Source organism: Coturnix japonica, chromosome 6 (genome assembly GCF_054131305.1).
Source record: "Coturnix japonica strain WE chromosome 6, WE-NBRP24, whole genome shotgun sequence".
NCBI classification, from domain to species: Eukaryota; Metazoa; Chordata; class Aves; order Galliformes; family Phasianidae; genus Coturnix; species Coturnix japonica.
Window position 1 is genome coordinate 31,078,297 of NC_140668.1, and position 21,159 is coordinate 31,099,455.

The 21,159-nt window shown below is 34.9% G+C and overlaps 1 protein-coding gene across 7 annotated transcripts; it reads left to right on the forward strand.

Annotated features, from left to right (window-relative positions):
• The first annotated feature begins 16 nt into the window (after positions 1–16).
• TDRD12 (tudor domain containing 12) lies at positions 17–20,863 on the forward strand. 7 transcript variants are annotated; one of them, XM_032447150.2, is made up of 29 exons: positions 30–1,010; positions 2,644–2,696; positions 3,495–3,650; positions 3,953–4,089; positions 4,734–4,853; positions 5,782–5,837; positions 6,568–6,653; positions 7,080–7,278; positions 7,832–7,908; positions 8,257–8,361; positions 8,740–8,925; positions 9,558–9,711; positions 9,962–10,089; positions 10,465–10,656; positions 11,784–11,912; positions 12,357–12,474; positions 13,196–13,332; positions 13,419–13,624; positions 13,779–13,878; positions 14,275–14,462; positions 14,789–14,993; positions 15,123–15,215; positions 16,719–16,888; positions 17,589–17,710; positions 18,510–18,573; positions 19,192–19,305; positions 19,447–19,600; positions 19,674–19,760; positions 20,088–20,863. In XM_032447150.2, exons 2-29 carry the CDS (start codon positions 2,676–2,678, stop codon positions 20,340–20,342), a joined length of 3,759 nt encoding a protein of 1,252 aa, XP_032303041.2. In that variant the 5' UTR covers positions 30–1,010; positions 2,644–2,675; the 3' UTR covers positions 20,343–20,863. The 7 variants fall into 7 exon arrangements, 5 of the variants coding, with proteins under 5 accessions (XP_085407221.1, XP_032303044.2, XP_085407220.1 ...); XM_015873928.3 differs by having other exon boundaries at positions 31–1,010; positions 19,694–19,760; XM_032447153.2 differs by lacking the exon at positions 19,192–19,305 and having other exon boundaries at positions 26–1,010.
• The last annotated feature ends 296 nt before the right edge of the window (positions 20,864–21,159 follow it).

Here is a 21,159-nt window from a genome sequence, read left to right on the forward strand (position 1 = left end):
GAAAAAGCATGCCTATCAGCATTGTTCTTATGCATAACACAAGTACCTTGGCTTCAGAGTTATTTAAATAAGCGATTCTGCAACGAGGTTAGATTTTTTCTGAACTTTTATGGTCCAGTATGTTCCTATAGGTTGTGTAAGTGTTGCTGCACGTCAAAAAGTAGCGACTTCAATACTAAACCTGCCTAAATGAATAGTCTGCCTCTCCAGATTGCCTCCTGGAACTTGTTTTTTACACTAGTAAAAGTGAAAGGGTCCAGTAGGGGGAGCTTGAAGGCCAAACAACAACAAAAATAACAGAAAAGATACTACTTTGCTATAAAAATGAATATAACTGTCAAATAGGAACATAAATGTTCTACAATATACAGACAGCAAATATCTTGCAGCATTAAGTAAAAAGTGGTGGTTAAAACTGTGGAATTGAAATACTGAAGCACTTAAGAACAGATTGCTGCTTGTGGGGGGACTGGATTCCAGCTGAGTGCTTCACCCTTGGGCTGCACAAAGACAAATCAGAGATGAGATGACAAATAATAATAATAATAATAAAGGCCTAGATGGAATGGTGAGTATACAGTAGTAGAATGGCCATCATCAAAAAAGATATAGGTGCTTTCTCAGAGATTGTGATGCTTTTCAGCGTAGCTAATACCAAGAGAGAAACACCGAGTGCAATCTCCCTCTGCCTCACAAGTCTTTCAATACATGCTGTGCTTCAAACTGAGAAAGTCTGAGGGGAAACGAGACCCATTGCAGGCCCAGGCAGCAACACCTGCCCCCTGCCAGCTGCTCTGAGATCTTCTATTTCCACAACACGTTATTTCCACAATAATGCGTTTAAAGAGCCGAAAACGAAGCACACTCCAGCCCTCACGACTCCTTCCCGCCTCCTCCCCCCGGTACCTCAATGAGGCGGAACTGCGCATGCGCAGCCTGAGGGCACATCCGCCCTTATTGGTGAGCGCGGGAGGCGGCGGGAATAGTGCAGCGTCGTGGAGCTCTGTGTGGTGAGTGCTGAGGTGTGAGTGTTTGATGCAGCATTGTGTGGCTAAAGCTTTTATTTCTGTAAGGGAGAGTATAACATTAAGGTACGATAAGGGAGAAAATGCTGTTTCTTATTGGAATTTTTTGTGTTGTGTATTTTCTTGTGCCAGTGAGGTGCCTTTGTGAGATGGAGGAAGGTAGGGGCAGGGTGTTAGAACTTAGAGTGCTTGCATCAGACCCATGTTGTCTGAAGGGTGTCCTTCCACCTTTCCCTGTGTGCTTAAAGTAGCAGTTGCTGTAATCTCGTGTCTTTCTGAGGTGAATCCTGGAGTACTGTGTCCAGGTGTGGAGCCCTCAGTACAAAAAAGACATGGAGATTTTGGAAAGGGTCCAGAGGAGGGACAGGAAGATGATCAGGGGGCTGGAGCACCTCCCCTATGAGGACAGGCTGAGGGAGTTGGGTTTGTTCAGCCTGGAGAAGAGAAGGTTGCGGGGTGACCTCATTGCAGCCTTTCAATACCTGAAGGGAACTTACTCCCAGGAGGGGAGTAAACTCTTGGAAAGGGCTGACAATAGCAGGACACGGGGAAATGGTTTTAAGTTAAAAGAGGGAAGATTTAGGTTGGACGTTACGGGGAAGTTCTTCACTAGGAGAGTGGTTAGGCCCTGGAACAGGCTGCCCAGGGAGGTTGTGGATGCCCCGTCCTTGGAGGTGTTCAAGGCCAGGTTGGACAGGGCCCTGGGCAACCTGATCTAGTAAAGGTGTATGTTTGGTGGCCCTGCCAGGCAGGGGGTTGGAACTACATGATCCTTGAGGTCCCTTCCAACCCGGGTCATTCTGTGATTCTGTGAATAGTGGTGTTGGATGGGTTGTGGTCGGGTGCAGGCCTTGGTGTCCTCTTAGTGATGGAGTGGCTGTTTATTAGGGGAACCAGACCTTTTCCTGTGTGTGTGTTGGCCTTAGTGACTTGATAGATCTCTTACAAGCTTTTATGCTTAGGGAGACATGAAGAAGTTGGGTTCCTTGTGTGTTATTGGCATCATATTTTAGCAGGAATTATTGTATGAACAGTTTAAGGTTTGGCTTAGCTTTTCTGAAACACTTCATTATCCACTTACCCCAGTGTAAATTCTAAGAAATAGGCTGAGCATTGCTGTGGGGAGCAGTGTTGCAATGCACAAGTCTGTGAAAATAGAGTGTACGTCATTTGATATAGCAGGTGTTGTGTGTTGCTATTGTAATTCTGTTCGATGTGAGTGTTGTGTGAAATATAAGTAGCAATATGTGATATTAAAACTTGCTGAGGATGGGACTCATGTCTGTGTTTGCTTCTTTTTAGTAATGTTTGAGTTTCTCGCTAGTGTTGGTGTCTAGTTGTCCAGGTAGCTGTAGCAATCCTTTAATCAAAAGATTTATTTTGGCCTTTGGGAGTAAAATAACAGCCTATAGACTGCAAGTAGTTTGAGGATAATAAATATAACTGATGTGGTAGCATAACAGAAAATCAGTATGTGAATAAGCGGATGGCAAATCTCAATTAGGTCTCTATGTAGTTAGAAGTCTTTTATTCGTGTATATTTGTTGTATACTTCTTAGCTATGCTTCAAAACCAATGAAAGCTTTAAAACAGTTAAACGTTTGTTGGTTTCTTACAGTAGTGTTGAAGAAGACTGAACAGCTGGGCGTTATGGAAGTCTTCGTATTACGAGTAAGCTGGGGTTTTTGAAAGCTAAGTTGGTTGGTGTTTATTTCAATGAAACTGGAAGTCAAATTTGCAAATAAGATGATGCTTTTATTTCTATTCAGTAGTCATTTCTTATATGTGTGCTGGGGATATATGTGGATTATATAGATTTTCTCACTCTTTTTGATTTTTTTTTGTCTTGATTTCTAATGAAAAGTTAATAGGAATGCAGCTAAAATTTAAAATGGAAGGTATCCTGCATAATTTTAAATATAGCATCTACTGAATCCTGCAGGACATTGTGCAAAAACTTATTTTCCTCGAATGCTGTGTAACCTTATTATCTAAAAAAACTAGTATGTAAAATGCTTAAAGAAGTTGAGTGGAAGACTGTGGCCCTAATTTAAATGTTGTCTTGTAGACCTTCTGAACCTGAAGAAAGTGTGTTGGCATCTGGTATTTTTTTGGCTGTTTGTTGTATGCTCCAGAAGTAATGTTCAAATAAAAAGCTTCTGTGATTGCAGTTAACTCATTATGTTCAGTTAACGAGCCTTTTAAATAATGCTACAACTTTTCAGGATGGATATGGTACTGTGGTACTAAAGAGTGCAAATTGAGACATCACTTATTGAGCAGAAGCTTTGATGCTTAAAGATGTTTTGTTACTAATATTCTGTTTGTTTAATATTCTCATAATTTTAACGTACCTCAGTAAGGACTGCATGTTATTTTTACATTCACTGCCCAGGTGTTCATAGAAGTATCCTGTCACTTCAGGAGGATGTGATACTCTTTGTTATTTTTGTTTGCCGTTCACACCAGATTGAAGATCCAGGCTGCTTTTGGGTTACTATGAAAGGATGTGGGCCTCATGTCGTTGAGGAAATAGAATATGAAAAGCTGAATGCAGAAATGAATCAATTCTATGACAAAGCTTATGAAGATGAAGTAAAGCCAATAACATTAGAAAAAGACCAGGTAAAATTATTGGTGTGTTTTACACATGAAAAGAAATAATGTGATATTTGCAGTGGTTTATTTGCACATCCAAGATGTGTTAATTTTTTAAATTTGTTTTTTAAATTACTGCTATGAAATAGAAAATTATATCAGTATAGGATATTTTTCTTATGTGTAGCTTCATAACTGTGTTAGCTGTAACGTTTGCAGTTTACAAAGTAAATCTAGGGCTATATAGTAAGTACCATATTTTTGCTTCTAAGAAAATTAAGAGTAATTTATTCCATTTATGAGAACCTGTTCTCTTGTTTCTTTTTCAGCTTTGTGTGGTTTTCAGTGAGGAGCTGAAGTGCTGGTGTAGAGCGGTTGTTAAGTCTATCATGTACTGTGCAGACTATTATCAAATAGAATGTTTTCTAGTGGATTATGCAAAATACACTTTTGTTAAATCAAAGGAGTAAGTGTCTTTTTTTCAAGGCAGTACGCAAATTTATTTGGTTGATTAATGCATGTAAATATTGTGACTGTTTTTTCTAACTAAATACTAACAGGGCTCTGGTTTAATTGAAGTGACACCACAAAAAAACTTCTACATTGTCATTGGGGATTTAAATATGGCAGTTATGATTGAAATGTGTGACTGCCAGTTAACATTACTGAAACTTACTTTCCTTTGTTAATGAGGGATTGATATTAAAAATAAAAACAAAATGCCACGTGTAAGGGATAACGGTGTATCTTTCACTAGTGTCTTGACCAATATATAAATAATACCTTCTTTTTTAAGAGTAATGAGTACAAATGCAAGTAAGTATATTAATTTCTTCCTTAATAATTTTAGTAATATATTATTTCTTACTTAAGAGTAAGAATTGTCAAATGGTGTATGCAGTGCCAGAAGACATATGTATGCTATCATGAAAAGACTTTAAACTGAGCTTTCTCTGCTAAATGGGAAATGTGGAGTTTTACGGTGGGAGCCAAACATCTAGAAGAACTGTGTTGTCATATGTAGGATAATAAAAGAATATCTTTGAAAAAACAGTGACTTTTAGACAATGTAATCTATAAAGTGAGATTATTTCTGTTTTTTCTTTTAAGTGTTCGAGTTGCAATGGAAAAATTTACACAAATCCCATTTAGAGCAAAAAAATGTAGATTGTATTGCACAAAGCCAGTGACATTGCGCGTCAACTTCTGTGAAGATACAGCGAAAATAGTGTAAGTAGATTTCAGTAGTTGTATCCTTGTCACACACTTCTTAGATGTAAAATTTCATTCAAGAATAAAACGTTTTTGTTTTTTTTAAAAGAGCAATTAATAAATAAAACTCTGTCCCTGAACATTTGGGATTTGTTTTCTCATCTATTTGAATCTTTTGATATTTGTCTAGAAACTGTAAGAAATTTTGATGTGTTTGGCAGTTTTTGCCCTTTGTTTACTATCCTAGGGCTGTGTTACTTGGTTGTTACTTGTTTGCTAACACATAAGCTTCTCTGCCAGCTCTTCCTTCTGTGTTCTTTAGTAGTCCAACAGGTGTTTTTTAAACACTTTGAAAGAAAATTAATGTTTTACTTACATACTCTGACAGAAAAAATAGTAGCTTAGTTTGGATAGGAACACCATCTTGAGTGGGCTATTTTTGTGAATTATCAAGAGGTTAGTTGATAAGTAGAGAGAACCTGAGTATGTTTAATCGTTTTTAGTTTGAACCCTTATTTTATATTGCAGCTGCAGATGATGGCAATGACAGCTTAAGTTTTTGTAGCAGTCCTTTAAGTTTTTAGAATTTCAGTGTTTATAAAGTGCTCATTTTAAAATCGTTCAGAATTGATTTCAAGTAATTAATATGTTCTGTAAATGGATTCTTGCTTTATTTCTCATTATACTATTTTATTTCTAACTAGCTTGTTTTATGTTGGATGCGTCCATCATATATTGGCAAAGCAATATCCATTAATTTTCAAGTAATTTGTTACATCAAAACCAGAATTATATTCAAAGTATTAAGTTTCTGCTAATGTTTTTGTTAGATGTGTTTTTTGAGACTTAGCGTGACTTACAGTTTTCTATTGTACACGCCTCACTATTCAGATTATCATTTGAATTTGTGATGATGTGGGATAACTGGTTGTGTTTGTTTCCCTAGACCAGCCAAAAGATGGGATAATGCTGCTACGTGGTATTTTCAAAGTCTTCTGAAAGGTAAAAATCTCGTTGGAATCATAATTGGTACTTCTGTTTAGGGGGAAAATAACTTGGCAGAGAAACATAGTACTTGAATATATGTTTTGAATTTTCACTGAATTTTTAATAGAAATGAGTTGTATAGTTCTTTTTGTATGAACTGACTTAGCCAGAATTATATGTAGTTGTGCATCTTGAGTACTGAGGGCTTCCATTTTTGCATAAGCTGTGTCAGGTGTCTAAGTTGTGTCGTTCTCTGGGGCACTCTGAATAAGGAAGCACAACTGTTTTAAATAGTGGCACATTTCTTTGTATTTAGCTTAATTCTTTGAATCAGCTTAAAAGCTGTCTTTGCTAGTTGTGTGGCAGGAGCATAAAACACTAGCTCAGAAGAGAATGTTATAGTTACATCATCAAATGGATTGTGCTCAAAGTAATTTCTATGGCACTATGCTTTGTTCATCTGAGGTTGGATTGTAAATACTTCTGGTGTGTGTCTGACTAGTATCTGTGGACCAGTCACTGGTCTGTTCCAACTCTTGCAAGTTTTCCTTCAGAGGTTGAAAAAAATGCTGTTCTAATGTTAAGATCTTATTGCTTAATTTGATTCCTATTCCTTTTAAAAATCAAAACATTCGTACTCTTGAAATTAATAGATCACAATCATCTCATTGTTCTATTTTTGCATGCTTGAAAAATACTGATAGTGAGGTGTTAATAGATCTCCTTGTTTATTGCTATATTTTAGCAACTACCCAAATCAAAGCGAAGTTATGTTCTGTGGAAGATGATATATTTCATGTTATTCTTTATGTGACGGTAGAAGATGAAAAGGTAGGATACTTCTATATCTGTAAACCTGTTGGTACACAAAATCATAGTTTTGCAATTTTTAAGGCTGAAAAGCATTACTAATGAGTTTTGTCCTATGTCAGATACAGTTAGTGCTGTGTTATTTATTAAAGGTGTTTCAGTCATGTTAAAAATTGAAGTAATATTGTTACCCTCTTAATTATTATTACTATATTTTATTTTATAAAAAAGAAGCAAATATAAGAGACTAATATAAAAAAAATTGACAAATAAATTAAAAAAAAGTGAGTGCCAATATCAGTGTTAAAACCATGAAACATGAAATTACAGTTAATTAAAATCTCTTTCAAGAAGGTACTAGAAGATACAGCTTCCTTTCCTATTCTGTATTTATTCAAAAAGCAGTAATAGTGCTCAAGTGTTAATACTTTTAAATTTTTTTTTTAGGTATGCATTAATGATGATCTTGTGTTAAAGAACTTTGCTCGTTTTGAGGAAGCTAGAGAGAATATTCCAAGTCCAGCAAAAGAACAAGATAACCTGACATCATTAAATATTGTTTCTCCTCCAGTAGAAATCATTAATCCAGCACTTGCTTTCAGGCCAGTGCGGTTGCAAGAGAACGTACCAAAGAATCTTGAAGCAGGTGGGAACAATATATGTTAGAAACATACAATATATAATATATCTTTAAGTGGATATATTGAACTTAAGCCTGCTGTCTCAGTGTGAATCCAGTAGTTGAATCAGACAACTCTGTTAACAAAAGATGTTTATGAGTTCACAGTCATCAAATCACCAGGTGCAGGAATACTTTGAGGTGTACTTTGTTTGTTTTGTATTGCGTGAGACAAAAACTGGGAGCAGGTTGTATTTGGGTTTGTTTGTTAATGTGCTTATAGCATTGGGTATTATTGAAATCAGTTGTTTGATGCAGTACTGTTGTTTTGCATTTGGATGGGTTTATTTTCAACAGAAGTAGTTGTAAAACTGTAGGATTTACAGGTTGTGCTAATTGTAGTGATTCAAATCCATTAAAAGGTGTGCAACTTTCCATTCTCATGGAGGACTTTTTTTGTTTTTTTTTACTATTAGCAAATTATACAAGAAACTAAACAAAAGCAGTGGTAGCTGTGGCTGTTAATAATAATAATGGATTTGTGTGTTCATATAACTTGAAAATTTCATCTTCTTCCCAGGTCATACTGTGTCCAGTTTCTCTCTTGAAAAAACATACAAAAGGTCAGACAAGGATCTGAATGAAAATAATGAATCTGTAAGTATTGTTTTGTAATAAATTGTCAAAGGTGAATTTGATTGAATGTACATCAGACGGATAAGGAATATTGTAGTCACCTGTCCAATTCTTCTGCATCACTTTTTTTTTTTCCAGTTTTGCTGGGTATTGGAGGTGACAACCACTACAGAACTTAAAGAGAAACACCTAATTAAGAAAATTTTTTTTTGGGGGGGGGAAATGGGAATCAGTATTGTTAGCAGTAAATGATTATCCTGCTCTGCTTCTCTAATATTCTGTGAATGGCCAGCTGAACTGTCTTCTACAGCTACTTGATGTTTTATTATGTATTGCCTTCAATACTGTATTCTACTTACATGATTCCAGAGATTTCAAAACCTTAGTGAAGAACGAAGCTTTGTCTTTCTTAGCAACAAAATTGAGCCAACTCCAGTTTTGGAAAAAGCACCACTTCATGACAGTCTGAAAAAGGTAACACCAACATTTGATTTTTATGCTGAATTTCTCCTAACAAGTGTATGGTGTTGTCACTTTATAAACTAAATGTGTGACTATAGTGATACTTTATTTTGATTGAGGAATGTCTTAAGATATTTTTCATATGATGAAATAAAGTTTTAAAGAGATGCTGACACAGATACTTGTAAGCATCATATAGGTTTCTACTGACGTATTAGCCATTATTCCCATTATTTTACTATAGTAATTTAACTCTTTTTTCATATTGTGCTGAGGATATTTATTGTGAAATGGACCAGAAATCTCTTAAAATACTCCATGTTTTGTCTGCTTTTGTAAATATGTTAATGCACTGTTTTCACATGTAACTCTTAATATCTCATTCTTTAGGAACTTGCTCAGGATATGTTTTTAGGCCCTAACTTCACAGAATCTTACTGTTGGCCAGCAGTAGCTCGAGGATGTGATGTAGTTGCCATCTCCTATCAAGGAAATGACCCTTTCATATATATCCCACCAGTCCTTACTATCTTGCAAGTGGAAAGCTGCTACAAAGCCTTGCCAAAAAGGAATGGAGTACGTATGTGTTAAAGTACTATCAGATTTTCTCTTCTGAAGTGCTGTTGTAGTATAATAATGCAAAAAATAGCAGATATCTAAAATGTATGTATCTAATGTGATCTTGAAGTTTGACAACTTATGTAAGTTTTCTGCATAAAAGCTTACAGAGTTGGACTTTGTGAATACAACAAAGACATAGTAAGCAATACTTAACAAGTGATTATTGCTGCGTCACTTTAAGTGTTTTCACTGAATTTGTATTTGTGTTAGCTTCTTAAAATACTGAAAATTGTTCTGTAACTTGTATTAGATCTCAGAATAGAGCTATTGAAGTTTTAAGGGTCTTCTGTGGAGGTGATGCAGTGCAAGCTAAGTAAGATCAGATGCTACTGCTATTAAATTTTTTTAGACTTTTTATGCTAGTTACTGCATGTGTCCTTCTTGTCTCAGGGTAGCCTGGCATGTGATTCCTTAGATCTGTAACATCTGCATTTATTAGATGATGCAGTACTGAAAGTTTTGTTTTGGAAATGCTTGAAGGCATGTTCTTCAGATTTTCTTTGCCCTAAATGTTGCAATAGTACAGTTCTAGATAAAAGTTGAGAACTGTAAGTAATACACTGTAATCTGTGTGTGTACCTATGTAGCCACTGGTGCTTATTTTATGTCCTGGTTGGAGGAAGGCACAGCTTGTTTTTGAGTTACTGAAAAAGTACAGCAGATGCTCCAGGATGCTTCATCCAGTGTTGATAATACTTGGGAATAACAAAGAAGAAGCTGAAACGGCGAAAATCCAAGGATGTAAGAATATTTTTTTATTTTCTTAATGATGCTTGAAAACACTGGGCTGTCTTAATGTCAGGAAATTGTGAAATAAGTAACTAAGTTACTAATTTATAGTATTATACTGTTTCTTTAATGCTGTAACTCCATAGTGATATGTTTGAAGTTCAGTACTACTGTTTAACAGTAAATTGTGTTAAGGCTGTTTTACTACTCTTTGAGGTTACAAATTAAAAATACTCATAGCTTTTTTTTCACTAACTTGTAGGTGAAATAATTGTGACTACACCATACAGCCTTCTGAGATTGTATGAATATCACATTTTAATGTTTTCTGGACTCAGCCATCTTATTTTGGATGAAATGGAGGTACTATTCTCTGAAGCTGCTGAACAGGTAAATAGGTTATGCATTCTGATGGTAAAATGCCTTTCACTTTTAGTGCCCCTAGCAGTCTTGAAGACAGTAGATGGCATTACAGATACCAGCTTTCTTCAGACGCTGTGGTAGTGTTGAGAAAAGACAAAGTAATTTAAATAAATAAAATGGAAGTGTTATACATATTTCTGGTAGATTGAAACGCTGGAAAAATATAGTCGTACAGTCAGTTGTAGTGGAAATGCTAAGTCATGGCTTGGGATATGAAACTTGAGTCTTGTCGATGGTGGTTTTAGTTTAGTTTTTGACAGGAAGAGCAGGGTTCTTTCCACTTCTTTTACAGACTCATTGGTGGAATGGGCTAAGATTGTAAAGCTCTTCTTTGTTTTATAGGTTTTTGTTATACTGAATTACTACAAGAAAGGCCGCATTACTGAGGAATGGAAATATCCACCACGTCAAATTATTGCTGTTGGAACTCGGTGGAATAAACATGTAGGAAGTTTAATAAAGGAGTTCATGAATGATCCTTACATTGTGATAACAGCTTTGGAAGAAGCTTCCATTTTTGGAAATGTGCAACAGGTAAAAACTTGGAGGTGATGTCATTATTTGTTAACTAAGATATCCTGTTGTTTGTAGTGATCAGGCTCAATATATGTAGCTGCTGGGTTTTTTTGTTTATTTGTTTTGACTGGATAGTGCTGGAATTGCAGTTCAGGTTGCTCAGGTGTAACCTCCCATGTATGAACTGAGGTGGTTCTTAGGAAACATACAAAATAATCTCTGCATTAGCTGAATGTGATTTAACTTTCTTTCTAGGGCTGAGGTGAAGATGTTTCCTCAACTATCCACTGTAATGCGTATGAGTCAGAATTTTATGTAAGCATTTGCAAATCATATATTTTGTGACAAAAAATAAATAAATAAATTAGAAAGTTCTTGCACTGTTTGAATTGTGAGTGTAAGAACTACAAGGCAAATTTTCCTAAAATACAGCAACTAAAAAACAATTTCACTGTGAAATAATGTACAGTGAGGAACTTACGTTGCTAAATCTTAAGTCAAGAAGATATTAAGAGCTCTTAGATGCTTGTTAATTGCTGGAAAATCCGATGGAGTCCTTAAAAATAATAATATAAAAGGTTTTAAGTACAACTTGAATTCTGTATCTAAAAATTATTTATAATTGTAAATTTTAAGAGACTTACAACATTAGGTATTTAAGTGCAGAAGAAGACGACAAATCCCTTCCTGTGAGAAGTCTAATAAATGGTTGAGCAGAACTGAAAATGTCAGTACTTTGATGCTTTATTTAATAGAAGTATTTCAGGGAGTGCAGCATGTGTTTTGAAGTATTAAGGTAATTTTTTTAGTGGTACTTGACAATGCTGAAGTTCAATTGAAAAATCGTTTAAAACGGAATGAATGAGAAATCACAGCTGTAACTTTAATGGAGTATTTTGTCAAATGCTTAAATATAGGTTATTAATTTTGATGTGAATATATTCTTCTGGAAGCTGTTGTAAATTTATCTCTGTGAGAATTGTATTTACTGTAAACTTAAGAGCAACCATTTACCTTTTCTATCATGATTTAGGCCGTATTATGTAAGAATGCACAGCACTCAGTAAAAGGAAGAGTACGTTGTAAAATATGTATATGTGTATAGACTATATTAACTAGCACCCATCTTTTATCTCAATTTCTAGGTTGTGCAGCATTGTGTGAGCAGTGAGAGAATTGCTGTGTTACTCAAAATGATGGATTTTACCCCTAATAATCTTCAGAAGGTGCTGGTTTTCACGAATTCCATAGATGAAGTAGAAATAGTACATAAGGTAAAAACAAAGTACCTAAATTTGTGTGTGTTTTCTTTTGAATGTCTGAGGGTTAAATTTCACACTCTTCGCAAGTGATACCACTGAAAAGAAAAAAAGGAGGGTGCTACAAATGTTCATGCTTTTAGAGAAAGTTTTTAGTAGTATTTGTATATACCAGCTTTGCACGTTTTAAATGACATACAAAAGAATGGTAAGTATTAAGTTCCACACAGCTGCCAACTTTTATAGTTTTTTCTTTGTGCAGGAAATAAGTAAACTTCATCTTCAGTATTTTTCATTTAAAGAACCTAAGAACTTCACTATTTTGCTCCTCTTTTTCTGCCTTGCCTTCAGTTCTTTACATTAGCAAGGGTATGCCAGATACTACGATAAATTACTAAGAGTTTCTTAGAGCAGTTATTACTGTATTGGAAAAACGTACAGATTTTATTTTGTCATCAGGCACTGAAGAGAAATTCAATATTTGCCTTCAAAATACATAAAGAGATGGAGTTTAATTTCAAGGGTTTCTTAGAACATTGGACTAAAAGCTACGGCAGCGGCAGTCGTGTTGTGTTAGGTGAGTATCATCTTGTTTTCTGGTTGTTTGTTTATTTATTCATGGTGACTTAATGTCCTCCGTCAAATAACTATGTTAAGTTCTCTTTGCTTTGCAAGGTCAATTCTGTCCAAATTACTTTATCTCTTTATTTGTTAGTGCTATGCCTATACTAACATTTTTTTCTCCTTATGAGAACCTCTAACACTTTGAGACCTTTCCTAGTTTCATGATCCTCTGCTAATGCAGAGGATATTTTCAGTTTGAAATTCAGAACCTCTGAAGTCATAGTATAATTATTTCCCTTATGCTTTGGTGGAGTTGCTTGCAATAGCAAAGACTCTTACCTGATCTTAAACATATTTTCTTCCCTTTTATATTTTAGAGCAAGAAGATTGACTTAATTGTACCTGATTCATAGGTTTATACAAAGATTAGCATTTCTGCATTACTGGAAATGTTTTCAATCTTACTCTCATGAAATATCTGTCTGTGTCCTATGGTATTTCTTCATTGATACTGCTACAAGATGCAGAGTTGAACTAGAGGTGATGTAGTACTGTGTTCCATATACTTCAGAAATGTTTACTGAAAAAATGCAGTATCTTATGAATCTGTATAGGGAAAAGACCTTACCTTTAAGTCAGTGGATGAGGAGGAGGAAGCAGCTATTGCAAGTAAGGCATGTGAAGCATTATGTCACAAGTATAGCAGTTGCCTTATGTATAAACCATGTGTTCAGTTCTGACAGATGACTGCATGCAGTTCTTGGAGATTACAGATGCATCTTGTGTGATACATTTCAGTTTTCCTTCTTCTCCAATAATCTTCGGTCGGCGTCTATACAGCATGTCTGACAACTTCTATAATGTGATAAAGGTTTGAATGAATCTTCAACAAATTAATATTCATGTGTGATAATTTAATAGTGGATAAATAAAAGCTGAAGAAACACGTATTTTTAGGATTCATCTGATCAAGACTGTCTACAGGCAAGGTCAGTCATAATGTTAACAGAAACCAGCGAGTGCCATACTGTTGGTATCCTGCGTTATTTGGAGCATGCTGAAGCTGACATTCCACCAGGACTGGCTGGGGTGCTAGAAGCTGAAGAAAAGAAGAAGTTTGCACGGCCGTTGTGCACCTACCTTAAAATGTTTGGGACTTGCAAGTAAGGAAATACTAAGTTATCTTAAAGCTCGTTATTCGTCCTTGCACAAATGTATGCCCTGAATAACGACTTAATCTAATTCCTTCATTAACTATCCTGTTGTGTACATCAGATCAGATTTTGCTCGTGTGTTTTGGTTTTTTTTATTATGTAGGAATAGAACGGTGTGTCCAGATCGTCATCAAATTAATTTACAAGTAGACATGCTCCAGAATATGCCATCTAAACCTATACAGACTTCTGGATATGTGACTGTAAGTTGTTTTTATTTGTCCCAGATAGTAAGAAGGCAGGTCTTAAATAGCTGCATTAGCATAGTACTTTTTTTTTTTTTTTTCCAAATTACATGAATACTGTTGTAATATGTGTATTGTAGTTAAGGAATTTTTTGTTCAGCTTTTTTTGGTCTGTTGAAGGGGTTGCAGCATCAAGTGTGCCAGATTTTATCTTTAGTTTGAACTGAAATTGTTTTGCAGGTAATTCAGACTGCCTCTGATTTACTTCTGTGTTGATAATGATGAGGTTTTTATCCTAACTTTCAATGCAAAGGGGGTTTATGTTTTATTTACTACTATATATTTATATCATGTATCTCATTATTTCAGAAACAGTCACTCTTCCCTGCCCCCCAATTTATTTTTTGCTTTCAGGTACTGCCTCTCCATATTGTAAATGCAACAAACTACTTTGGTCGTATAGTAGATAAACATGAGGACCAATATACCATTCTTGCTGAAGAAATCAATGAGTATTTTAAGGAAACGAGCAATAGAGTTGCTGTTCAAAAGGTAGAGAAACTAGCTTTGTATGGATTCTGTGAGGAAACAGTCTTTCACAGGTAAATATGTTTAATTTTTTACTTATTCATGTATATTTTTTATATATATTTAAAGAAAAGATCAGTGTTTGATTTAAAAAGAGAACAACCTCTGTCTCCACACCATGTTCCAAAGACAAGAAATAAATGCAATACAGATCAGTCTTTGTTTTAAAGAAACTTCAAAAAAAAAAGTTTGTCAAGTGAAAAATACAAATATGTATTTGTTATTATAAACATTATAGTTTAATGTTTTAATCTGAATCTTCCACTTTTTGTTAAAAGTACTTGAAGCATTCTTAACAGATTAGATGAATATTAATTCTGTTTTCTTCCACTGTGTGAAGGGTTCAGGTGGTAGAGACTTCTTCAAAAGAAGAAGAAAATTTTAACATCAAAATTGAGTACATAGATGAAGGCAGGACCAGTCAAGTTCAAAGCTCTCAGCTTCTTCACTTACCTGCAAGATTTCAGCATCTGCCACCTCAGGCTGTGGAATTTGTAGTTTGTAGAGTTAAACCCATTGATAATGACACAGAATGGAACCCAAGGGTAATAGTCATTGGTTTCTTTAAAGAACTTCAGGAAAATACTATAATTTGTGTGTGTTTTTCTATAAGAAAAATTTATGTTGCCAATTTGTGTTGCTTTACATTTCAAAGACGGTTTTGTTTTCCCCAGGTAACTCATCGTATTCGTAAGAAAATTGAAAGAAAACCTCATGAAGCAAAGGTAGTGCTTACTTTAGGAAATACAGTATGGATTGACCCAATGGTACGTGTGGTATTGTTGAGTTGCATGTTTCTAGCAATACTCCTTTATAGCAAGAACATTCGTTCATACCTGGCTTTCTGTTGGTACCTGTTTTGATTTTAATTAGTGTTATTTGTGTGTGACTGAGAACTAAAATAGACTGCTGAAAGGCTGTATACTGTCTATTACTGGATGTACTAAGAAGCCAATTGGATACCTTGTCCAGGTGGATATACTCTGAGGTTGTTTCCGAGTACCTAAGACCTCTTATACCTTAGTTTATTCTGGTTATATTTCTAATCCTTTACTGTCTCTTCTGGTTCTTGTACCGGTTAGGAGTGGGACTAAAGGGAAGGTGCCACTTGTTTCACACTAGGAATGATTGATGATTGTTTAACTAGTTGTAGTATGATTTTGTTTTTATTCCATGATAAATTTGCTGATCGCTTTCAGATTTAATGATCTTTTTGCGTTAATTTTTTTTTTTTTTGCTTTCAACCCTGTAGACAGTTTTATTGTTTTGGGTTTTTTTCTGCAGTTTAGAACAAGCTTTTAAATGTTTTTTGCATTAATTTTTTTTCATCAGGGTAGGAAGAATGAGAGCTCTTGTTTCTGTATTGTTTTTACACTCCTACTTACATCTGGATGATTTCTTGGTCTTGTGGAAAACTAATGGGCAGTGTTGTGTGCATTTTTCATAAATGGAACTTTTTGTTAACATCCAGAATCATTCCCATAACAATCAATTGGATATAACGACTGCAGTACTGACATAGAAGAAAAACAGAAAAATCAGATGCCTTTCATATCTTTACTAATGGCATAAATAAACACATTGTGTTGTGTTAAAAATAACTTTAAGAGCTGGGAGTTCCATTAATTGCTATCAAACATAGCTCAGAAGGTGCAGAATCTTTTTTAACAGTTGGGAGTTGATGAGGCATCCTCAGATCGTTTTGATCAGCGAAGTAAAGCACACGTGATCATGAGGCATTTTTTCTGTTCTGGTTCTGCTCAAGAGGACATGAGGCTGTTCCTCCACTTTAAAATGTGTTGTGCTTTGTTTTCCTGTCCATTCAATGAACTGAAAAATAGAATGGAAAGAGAAAATTATTTGCAAATATTTTTCCTCAGTACTTCCTTTCTGGTATGGCACCTCAACTTTTCCTCTTGATTTCTAGCTGTTGCTTTTTTTCCAGTCCATAAACTGAGGGACCTAGTGAAGTAGTTATAACTGTATGGTATATATTTTGGTTGTAATTTCTGGAATCGGTTCAAGAATTGTCCTACTTACTTACTTAGGTTGATTCTTCTAGATGGAGTAACTATTGGTTATTTGAGCACTTACTACAATTTAAAAAAATGCTGGTATTTTGAGAACAGTTAAATATTAGCAAGTTATTCAAGGTTCAAAAAAATCAGAAGTAAATGGGCAGATATCTAATGTTTTTCATCTAAAGAATAGCTTAGAATTGGAGAGATGCAATCTGAGCTGTGTTCATGTGGTACACTTTCTAATTCAAGGTCCGGGTTACCAGGCTTTCAGATTTGAAGATGTATGTCAATGAATACAGTGTGCGATCTGAGATTTTGTCTACGGGTCTGGGAACTGATAATCCAGAACATATATTGCAACTTCAGAAGTTGTGTGAGCACGTGAAGGTATCAAGTCACACGAAGGATTTGGAGCCTTTGTGAGTGTTTCCAAATTATTTTCAGCTCTTGTTTTACTAGAGAAATAACTGGATATTTACATTATTTTTTGTAGAGTATGATTTTTATTTAAACAGACAATATTGTTTGTGATATTTGCTCTCATAATTAGGGCACTACTCTTTAATGAATAGGGTTACATGATGTTTTCTATAGCAACAGCTCTGTGCACATTGCTGTTTAAAAAGAAATTCTTAACTGAGTAAAAAGATAGATAGATAGATAGATAGATAGATAGATAGATAGATAGATAGATAGATAGATAGATAGATAGATAGATAGATATAGCGATGCTATGGAATATCCCTATGGCTGGTTTAAGTCAACTGTCAGAATTCTGTTTCCTCCCAACTCCTTGGGCCCTTTGCTGCAGATGATCTTGGCTCTGTAAAATGCTGCTCAGCAGTAACTATAAACATTGGTGTTTTATCATCATTTTTGTCATACAATCAAAACAGCATTGTACCAAATACTGAAGAAGTCAATTAAATCCCTGATAAAATTAAGACAACAATTTGGCTGGTTGGTTTCTGTGTGGAAATGCATTTAGAAGTTTTGCACTATTTTTTGTTTACGTTAAAATTAAAAACTTAAATAGAATTTCCAATTCTCATTAGGAATCCTTTGAATATTTAATGTTTTTAAACATTTCATTTTAAAAGTATGTCTTCTTGTATTCAGAAGCATAAAGGAGGATGCAGCTAGTCCCGAGAATGTCTCTGAACTGCAGAACTTGTCCTTACAGGAAAATTCTTCAGAAAACTGTAATTCTTCTGAAGTGATTATGGGAAATTATCTGTGTGGTAAGCATTCTCATAATTTTCTGAAAACTTGTAAGATCTGCAGTCAAGTAAAGCACCTAGATGGACTTTTCAGTTAACAGTGCAGATTTCTGAGTACCCAGCACAGTACTGCATAGCTCACATTTAGAGTAAGTCACAAATACCTCCTAGTGAGCAGTTTGAAGATGTTGTGCAAATAAGCCGTGCTGGGATAGCTGTTCTACTGTTTGGGGAATTCAGTGTCCTTGAAATACTGAGAATTCTTTAGCTCTGGTATGTGGAAGCAAGAAATTCTAACTACCAAGGAGAGAATGAACATTTGGCTGTCAAAAGCCATAGCATTGAAAGAAATTCTACTGGAATATCCAAGGTGAATAACAGCATTGTTCACTGAAAGGTCTGACTTTTAATATCTAGATCTAGGATGGCAAAATACAGCTTTTCCTTTTAATCTAATGTTCAAAGACTTGGCATTCAGTCTGCAGAGGACTAAAAGCGCATGGCTTGATGTTAGACGTGGAAGAGGACAGAGAATGATCTGACTTAAGTTGAAATCTCAGTTTGGAGAGATGAGGGTTGAGTAATGGAATGGGGGGGGTTAGGGGGAAGAAAAAATCACAAGATCCCGGAATGTTTATCGTAGATTATTTATACTTTATTTTCCATCTGGTATGTGGTAAAGTGACAGAAATGCCACGTTTTGAACTGTGAGTAACCTGATTGTTAGCAAATTATTTTTGTAGTGTTACTGGGGTACTCTGGCAGTAAATGGTTTGTATAGGTAAGTATAAAATATCTTCCTGCATTTCATATTTTTTAGATGGTATTGCTCAAACTAAGGAAGCAGAGGAAGCAGGAGACTCTTCACTGGATCAGCAGAAATGGTAAAAAAAAAATATTCAGTCATGCTTTCCTTTAATTGTGAACTGCCAAACTGGGCAGTTATCCTTGTTGAGATTATCTATTTACAGGTGGTGTTACAGGTATTGGTATTGCATGAGATGAGTTGGTTTTGTCTTTCTCTTTGATGTGTTAATGTTCTTTAAAAAAAAACGAAAAACAAGAAAAGCACTTAAGTAGAATAACGTAAATGTCTTCAACAGGAAATTATGGCCCATTTTATAATTTTTTCAATTAATTCCTTATCCTTATTTCTTTGTAGATAGAACAGTGTGTAGTAATTCGCAGTTTCAAGATTGGGCTATGGTACTGTTCTTACATGAGGCAGTATGGTTTATACCTCTGGATACTGCAGCTAATGGAGTGTCTCCTGACTTGAACTATAATAATGTGCTGCTTCGAGGACTGAGATGGCAGTGCTGTTGTATCAGACTGGGCTGGCGTCCTGACATGCTTTCCTGTCACTGTTATTCAGTCAGACTGTTAGGGTTTGAATAAGCATACAGGTGCTGTTTGTTGGCATCCTAATGTGAGAATCTTGGCTGTACTTAAGACAGCTTATTTTCTGTTTTTGGACTAACTCCAATTAAACTTTATTATAGTTTCTATCCAGAAATAAAATGGTTTGAAAATGAAGAGGCTGTTACAGTGAAGGTTCAAATAGCAAGGATAGATGACTATAAATGTGAATTCTTGAAGGAGAAGGTAATTTTCAGGTATGTTTAAGATAATTAAGCATAATAAACACAAAGTTTAGCTATTAGCTTGCATTTAATATATATATATGTGTGTGTGTGTGTATATATATGTATATATATATTTTTTTTTTAAAATTATTTTTATTTTTTTTAATATAGTGCTTGCTCAGAAGGCAAATTTTACTTGGCTGATATGGAGTTGTGTCAGTGTATACTTACAGAGAAGTCTATGTGTGTGATTAAGGATAAAGAGGCTGTTATTGTCCTCAGAAAAGAGAAAAGAGGAGCATGGTGCAAGTTACTAAAGAACAAGGTGAAGTGGAAATTAACTTGAGAATTACTGAATGTTCCCAACATACTGTCTGTGTTTAATTCAGGTATTTCAGACTGTGTTTTTTATTAACAGAATCCTCACGTGTCTTTTGACTTTGAATACTGGGAAGATTTTGAAGACAAAAGCCCTTTTCCAGTTGGTAAGGATTGAACAAATAAGTGCTTATTGTACATGAAATAATTTGCATCTGGATTTATTACCTACTTTTATTTAAAGTACTGATATATATTTAAAGTACTTCATATATTTAACTCTTGTTCATCTCTGAAAACATATGAGAGAACCTCTACTAGCAAACCACAGGGTTGTTTTTTTTTCTGTCAGAGTAGCCTAGAAAGAAAGCATTTCAGTCCATTGTCCTATGGTATTTTGGTCCAGTGTGTAGCCTGAAATACTTCTTATACTTGTTTTGAAGCTCTTGGTTTTTCTTGCTTTATGAATATTGTGCTCTGTTAATTACTTCTAGGTACTAAAAAGCTGCACTGCGCTGCTGCAGAGATGGAAGAACTGGCTGACTCTTCAGAAGACAGCGATGCAGAAAGTGATGAGTAATTGGGAGATGTGTCTATTTTTGTTACGGTTAATATTGGAAAGTAGTATCTATTGCATGAGAATTACTCCCAAAATTGAAGGAACTAAACATATAGATTGCAGAATTGACTTTAATTTTAGGAGGAAGACTTTGCTTACTTGGTTTCTAAGCATCTGGAGAAATACTTGATAACTTGACATATATGTTTTCCTGTGTCTTCACTTCAGAACTGTTGACTTTAATGATTTCGTGCAAATATGTACATGTATTTAAATTCATTAAAGAGCTACTGATTTACTTTTCTGAGTTTGTCATGATAGCAGTAGGTAATTTTTTGGAGTTTAACAAGTTCTGTTGATTGTTTCTACTATAAATCTTTGTATGCATACAGCATCAGCTTTGTAACTGCCTGTTTGTCAGTTCTGCATGAATAAATTCAAATGGCACTCTTTCTTTGACTGGAAATACTTTGACATGTTATAAAATACATGAATAGAATATTCAGTGTTTATTTTCAATTTCATATTTCTACTTCTCCTAAATTCTTCCCCTTATTTCATGTTCTGTCACTTACCTGAAATTCTTGTTTCATCTGTGGAATCTTGTCCAATCCTATCCCAAGGGCTTTGCAATTTCATATGTAATTTTTCAGTAGTTTTTCACTGTTAGGTTTGAGCACATTTAAAAAATAAATAAAGAAAGGAATCTCACAGTGAAGTAGTAATGTAATTGCTATTAATCATACGTTAAACCAGTACTCTTTTCATCTGCAGGTCTTCAAAACATGTTTGTTTCTCCAGTGGAACTGTATGATGACTTAGGATAGAAACTTTACAGATTTATTTTGAGAACCTTAAATTTTGCTTTTTTACTGAGGAAGAATTTACTTGCTACTTGGCGCTTTGTCTTCTGAGAAACTTCAGGGTGCCCTTGATAGTATCTTTGAGACTGACATTTCAATATGCTTAAAGATTTCTGAATACTTAAGAATACTCTTTATGTCAAA

Excerpts from the sequence above, each read along its gene's own strand:
- TDRD12 (XM_032447150.2), top strand. The coding sequence starts at position 2,676 with ATGGAAGTCTTCGTATTACGA. Across the intron at positions 5,838-6,567 it reads TTTTCAAAGTCTTCTGAAAG|CAACTACCCAAATCAAAGCG; the intron begins GTAAAAATCTCG and ends GCTATATTTTAG. Across the intron at positions 18,574-19,191 it reads TCACTGGATCAGCAGAAATG|TTTCTATCCAGAAATAAAAT; the intron begins GTAAAAAAAAAA and ends ACTTTATTATAG.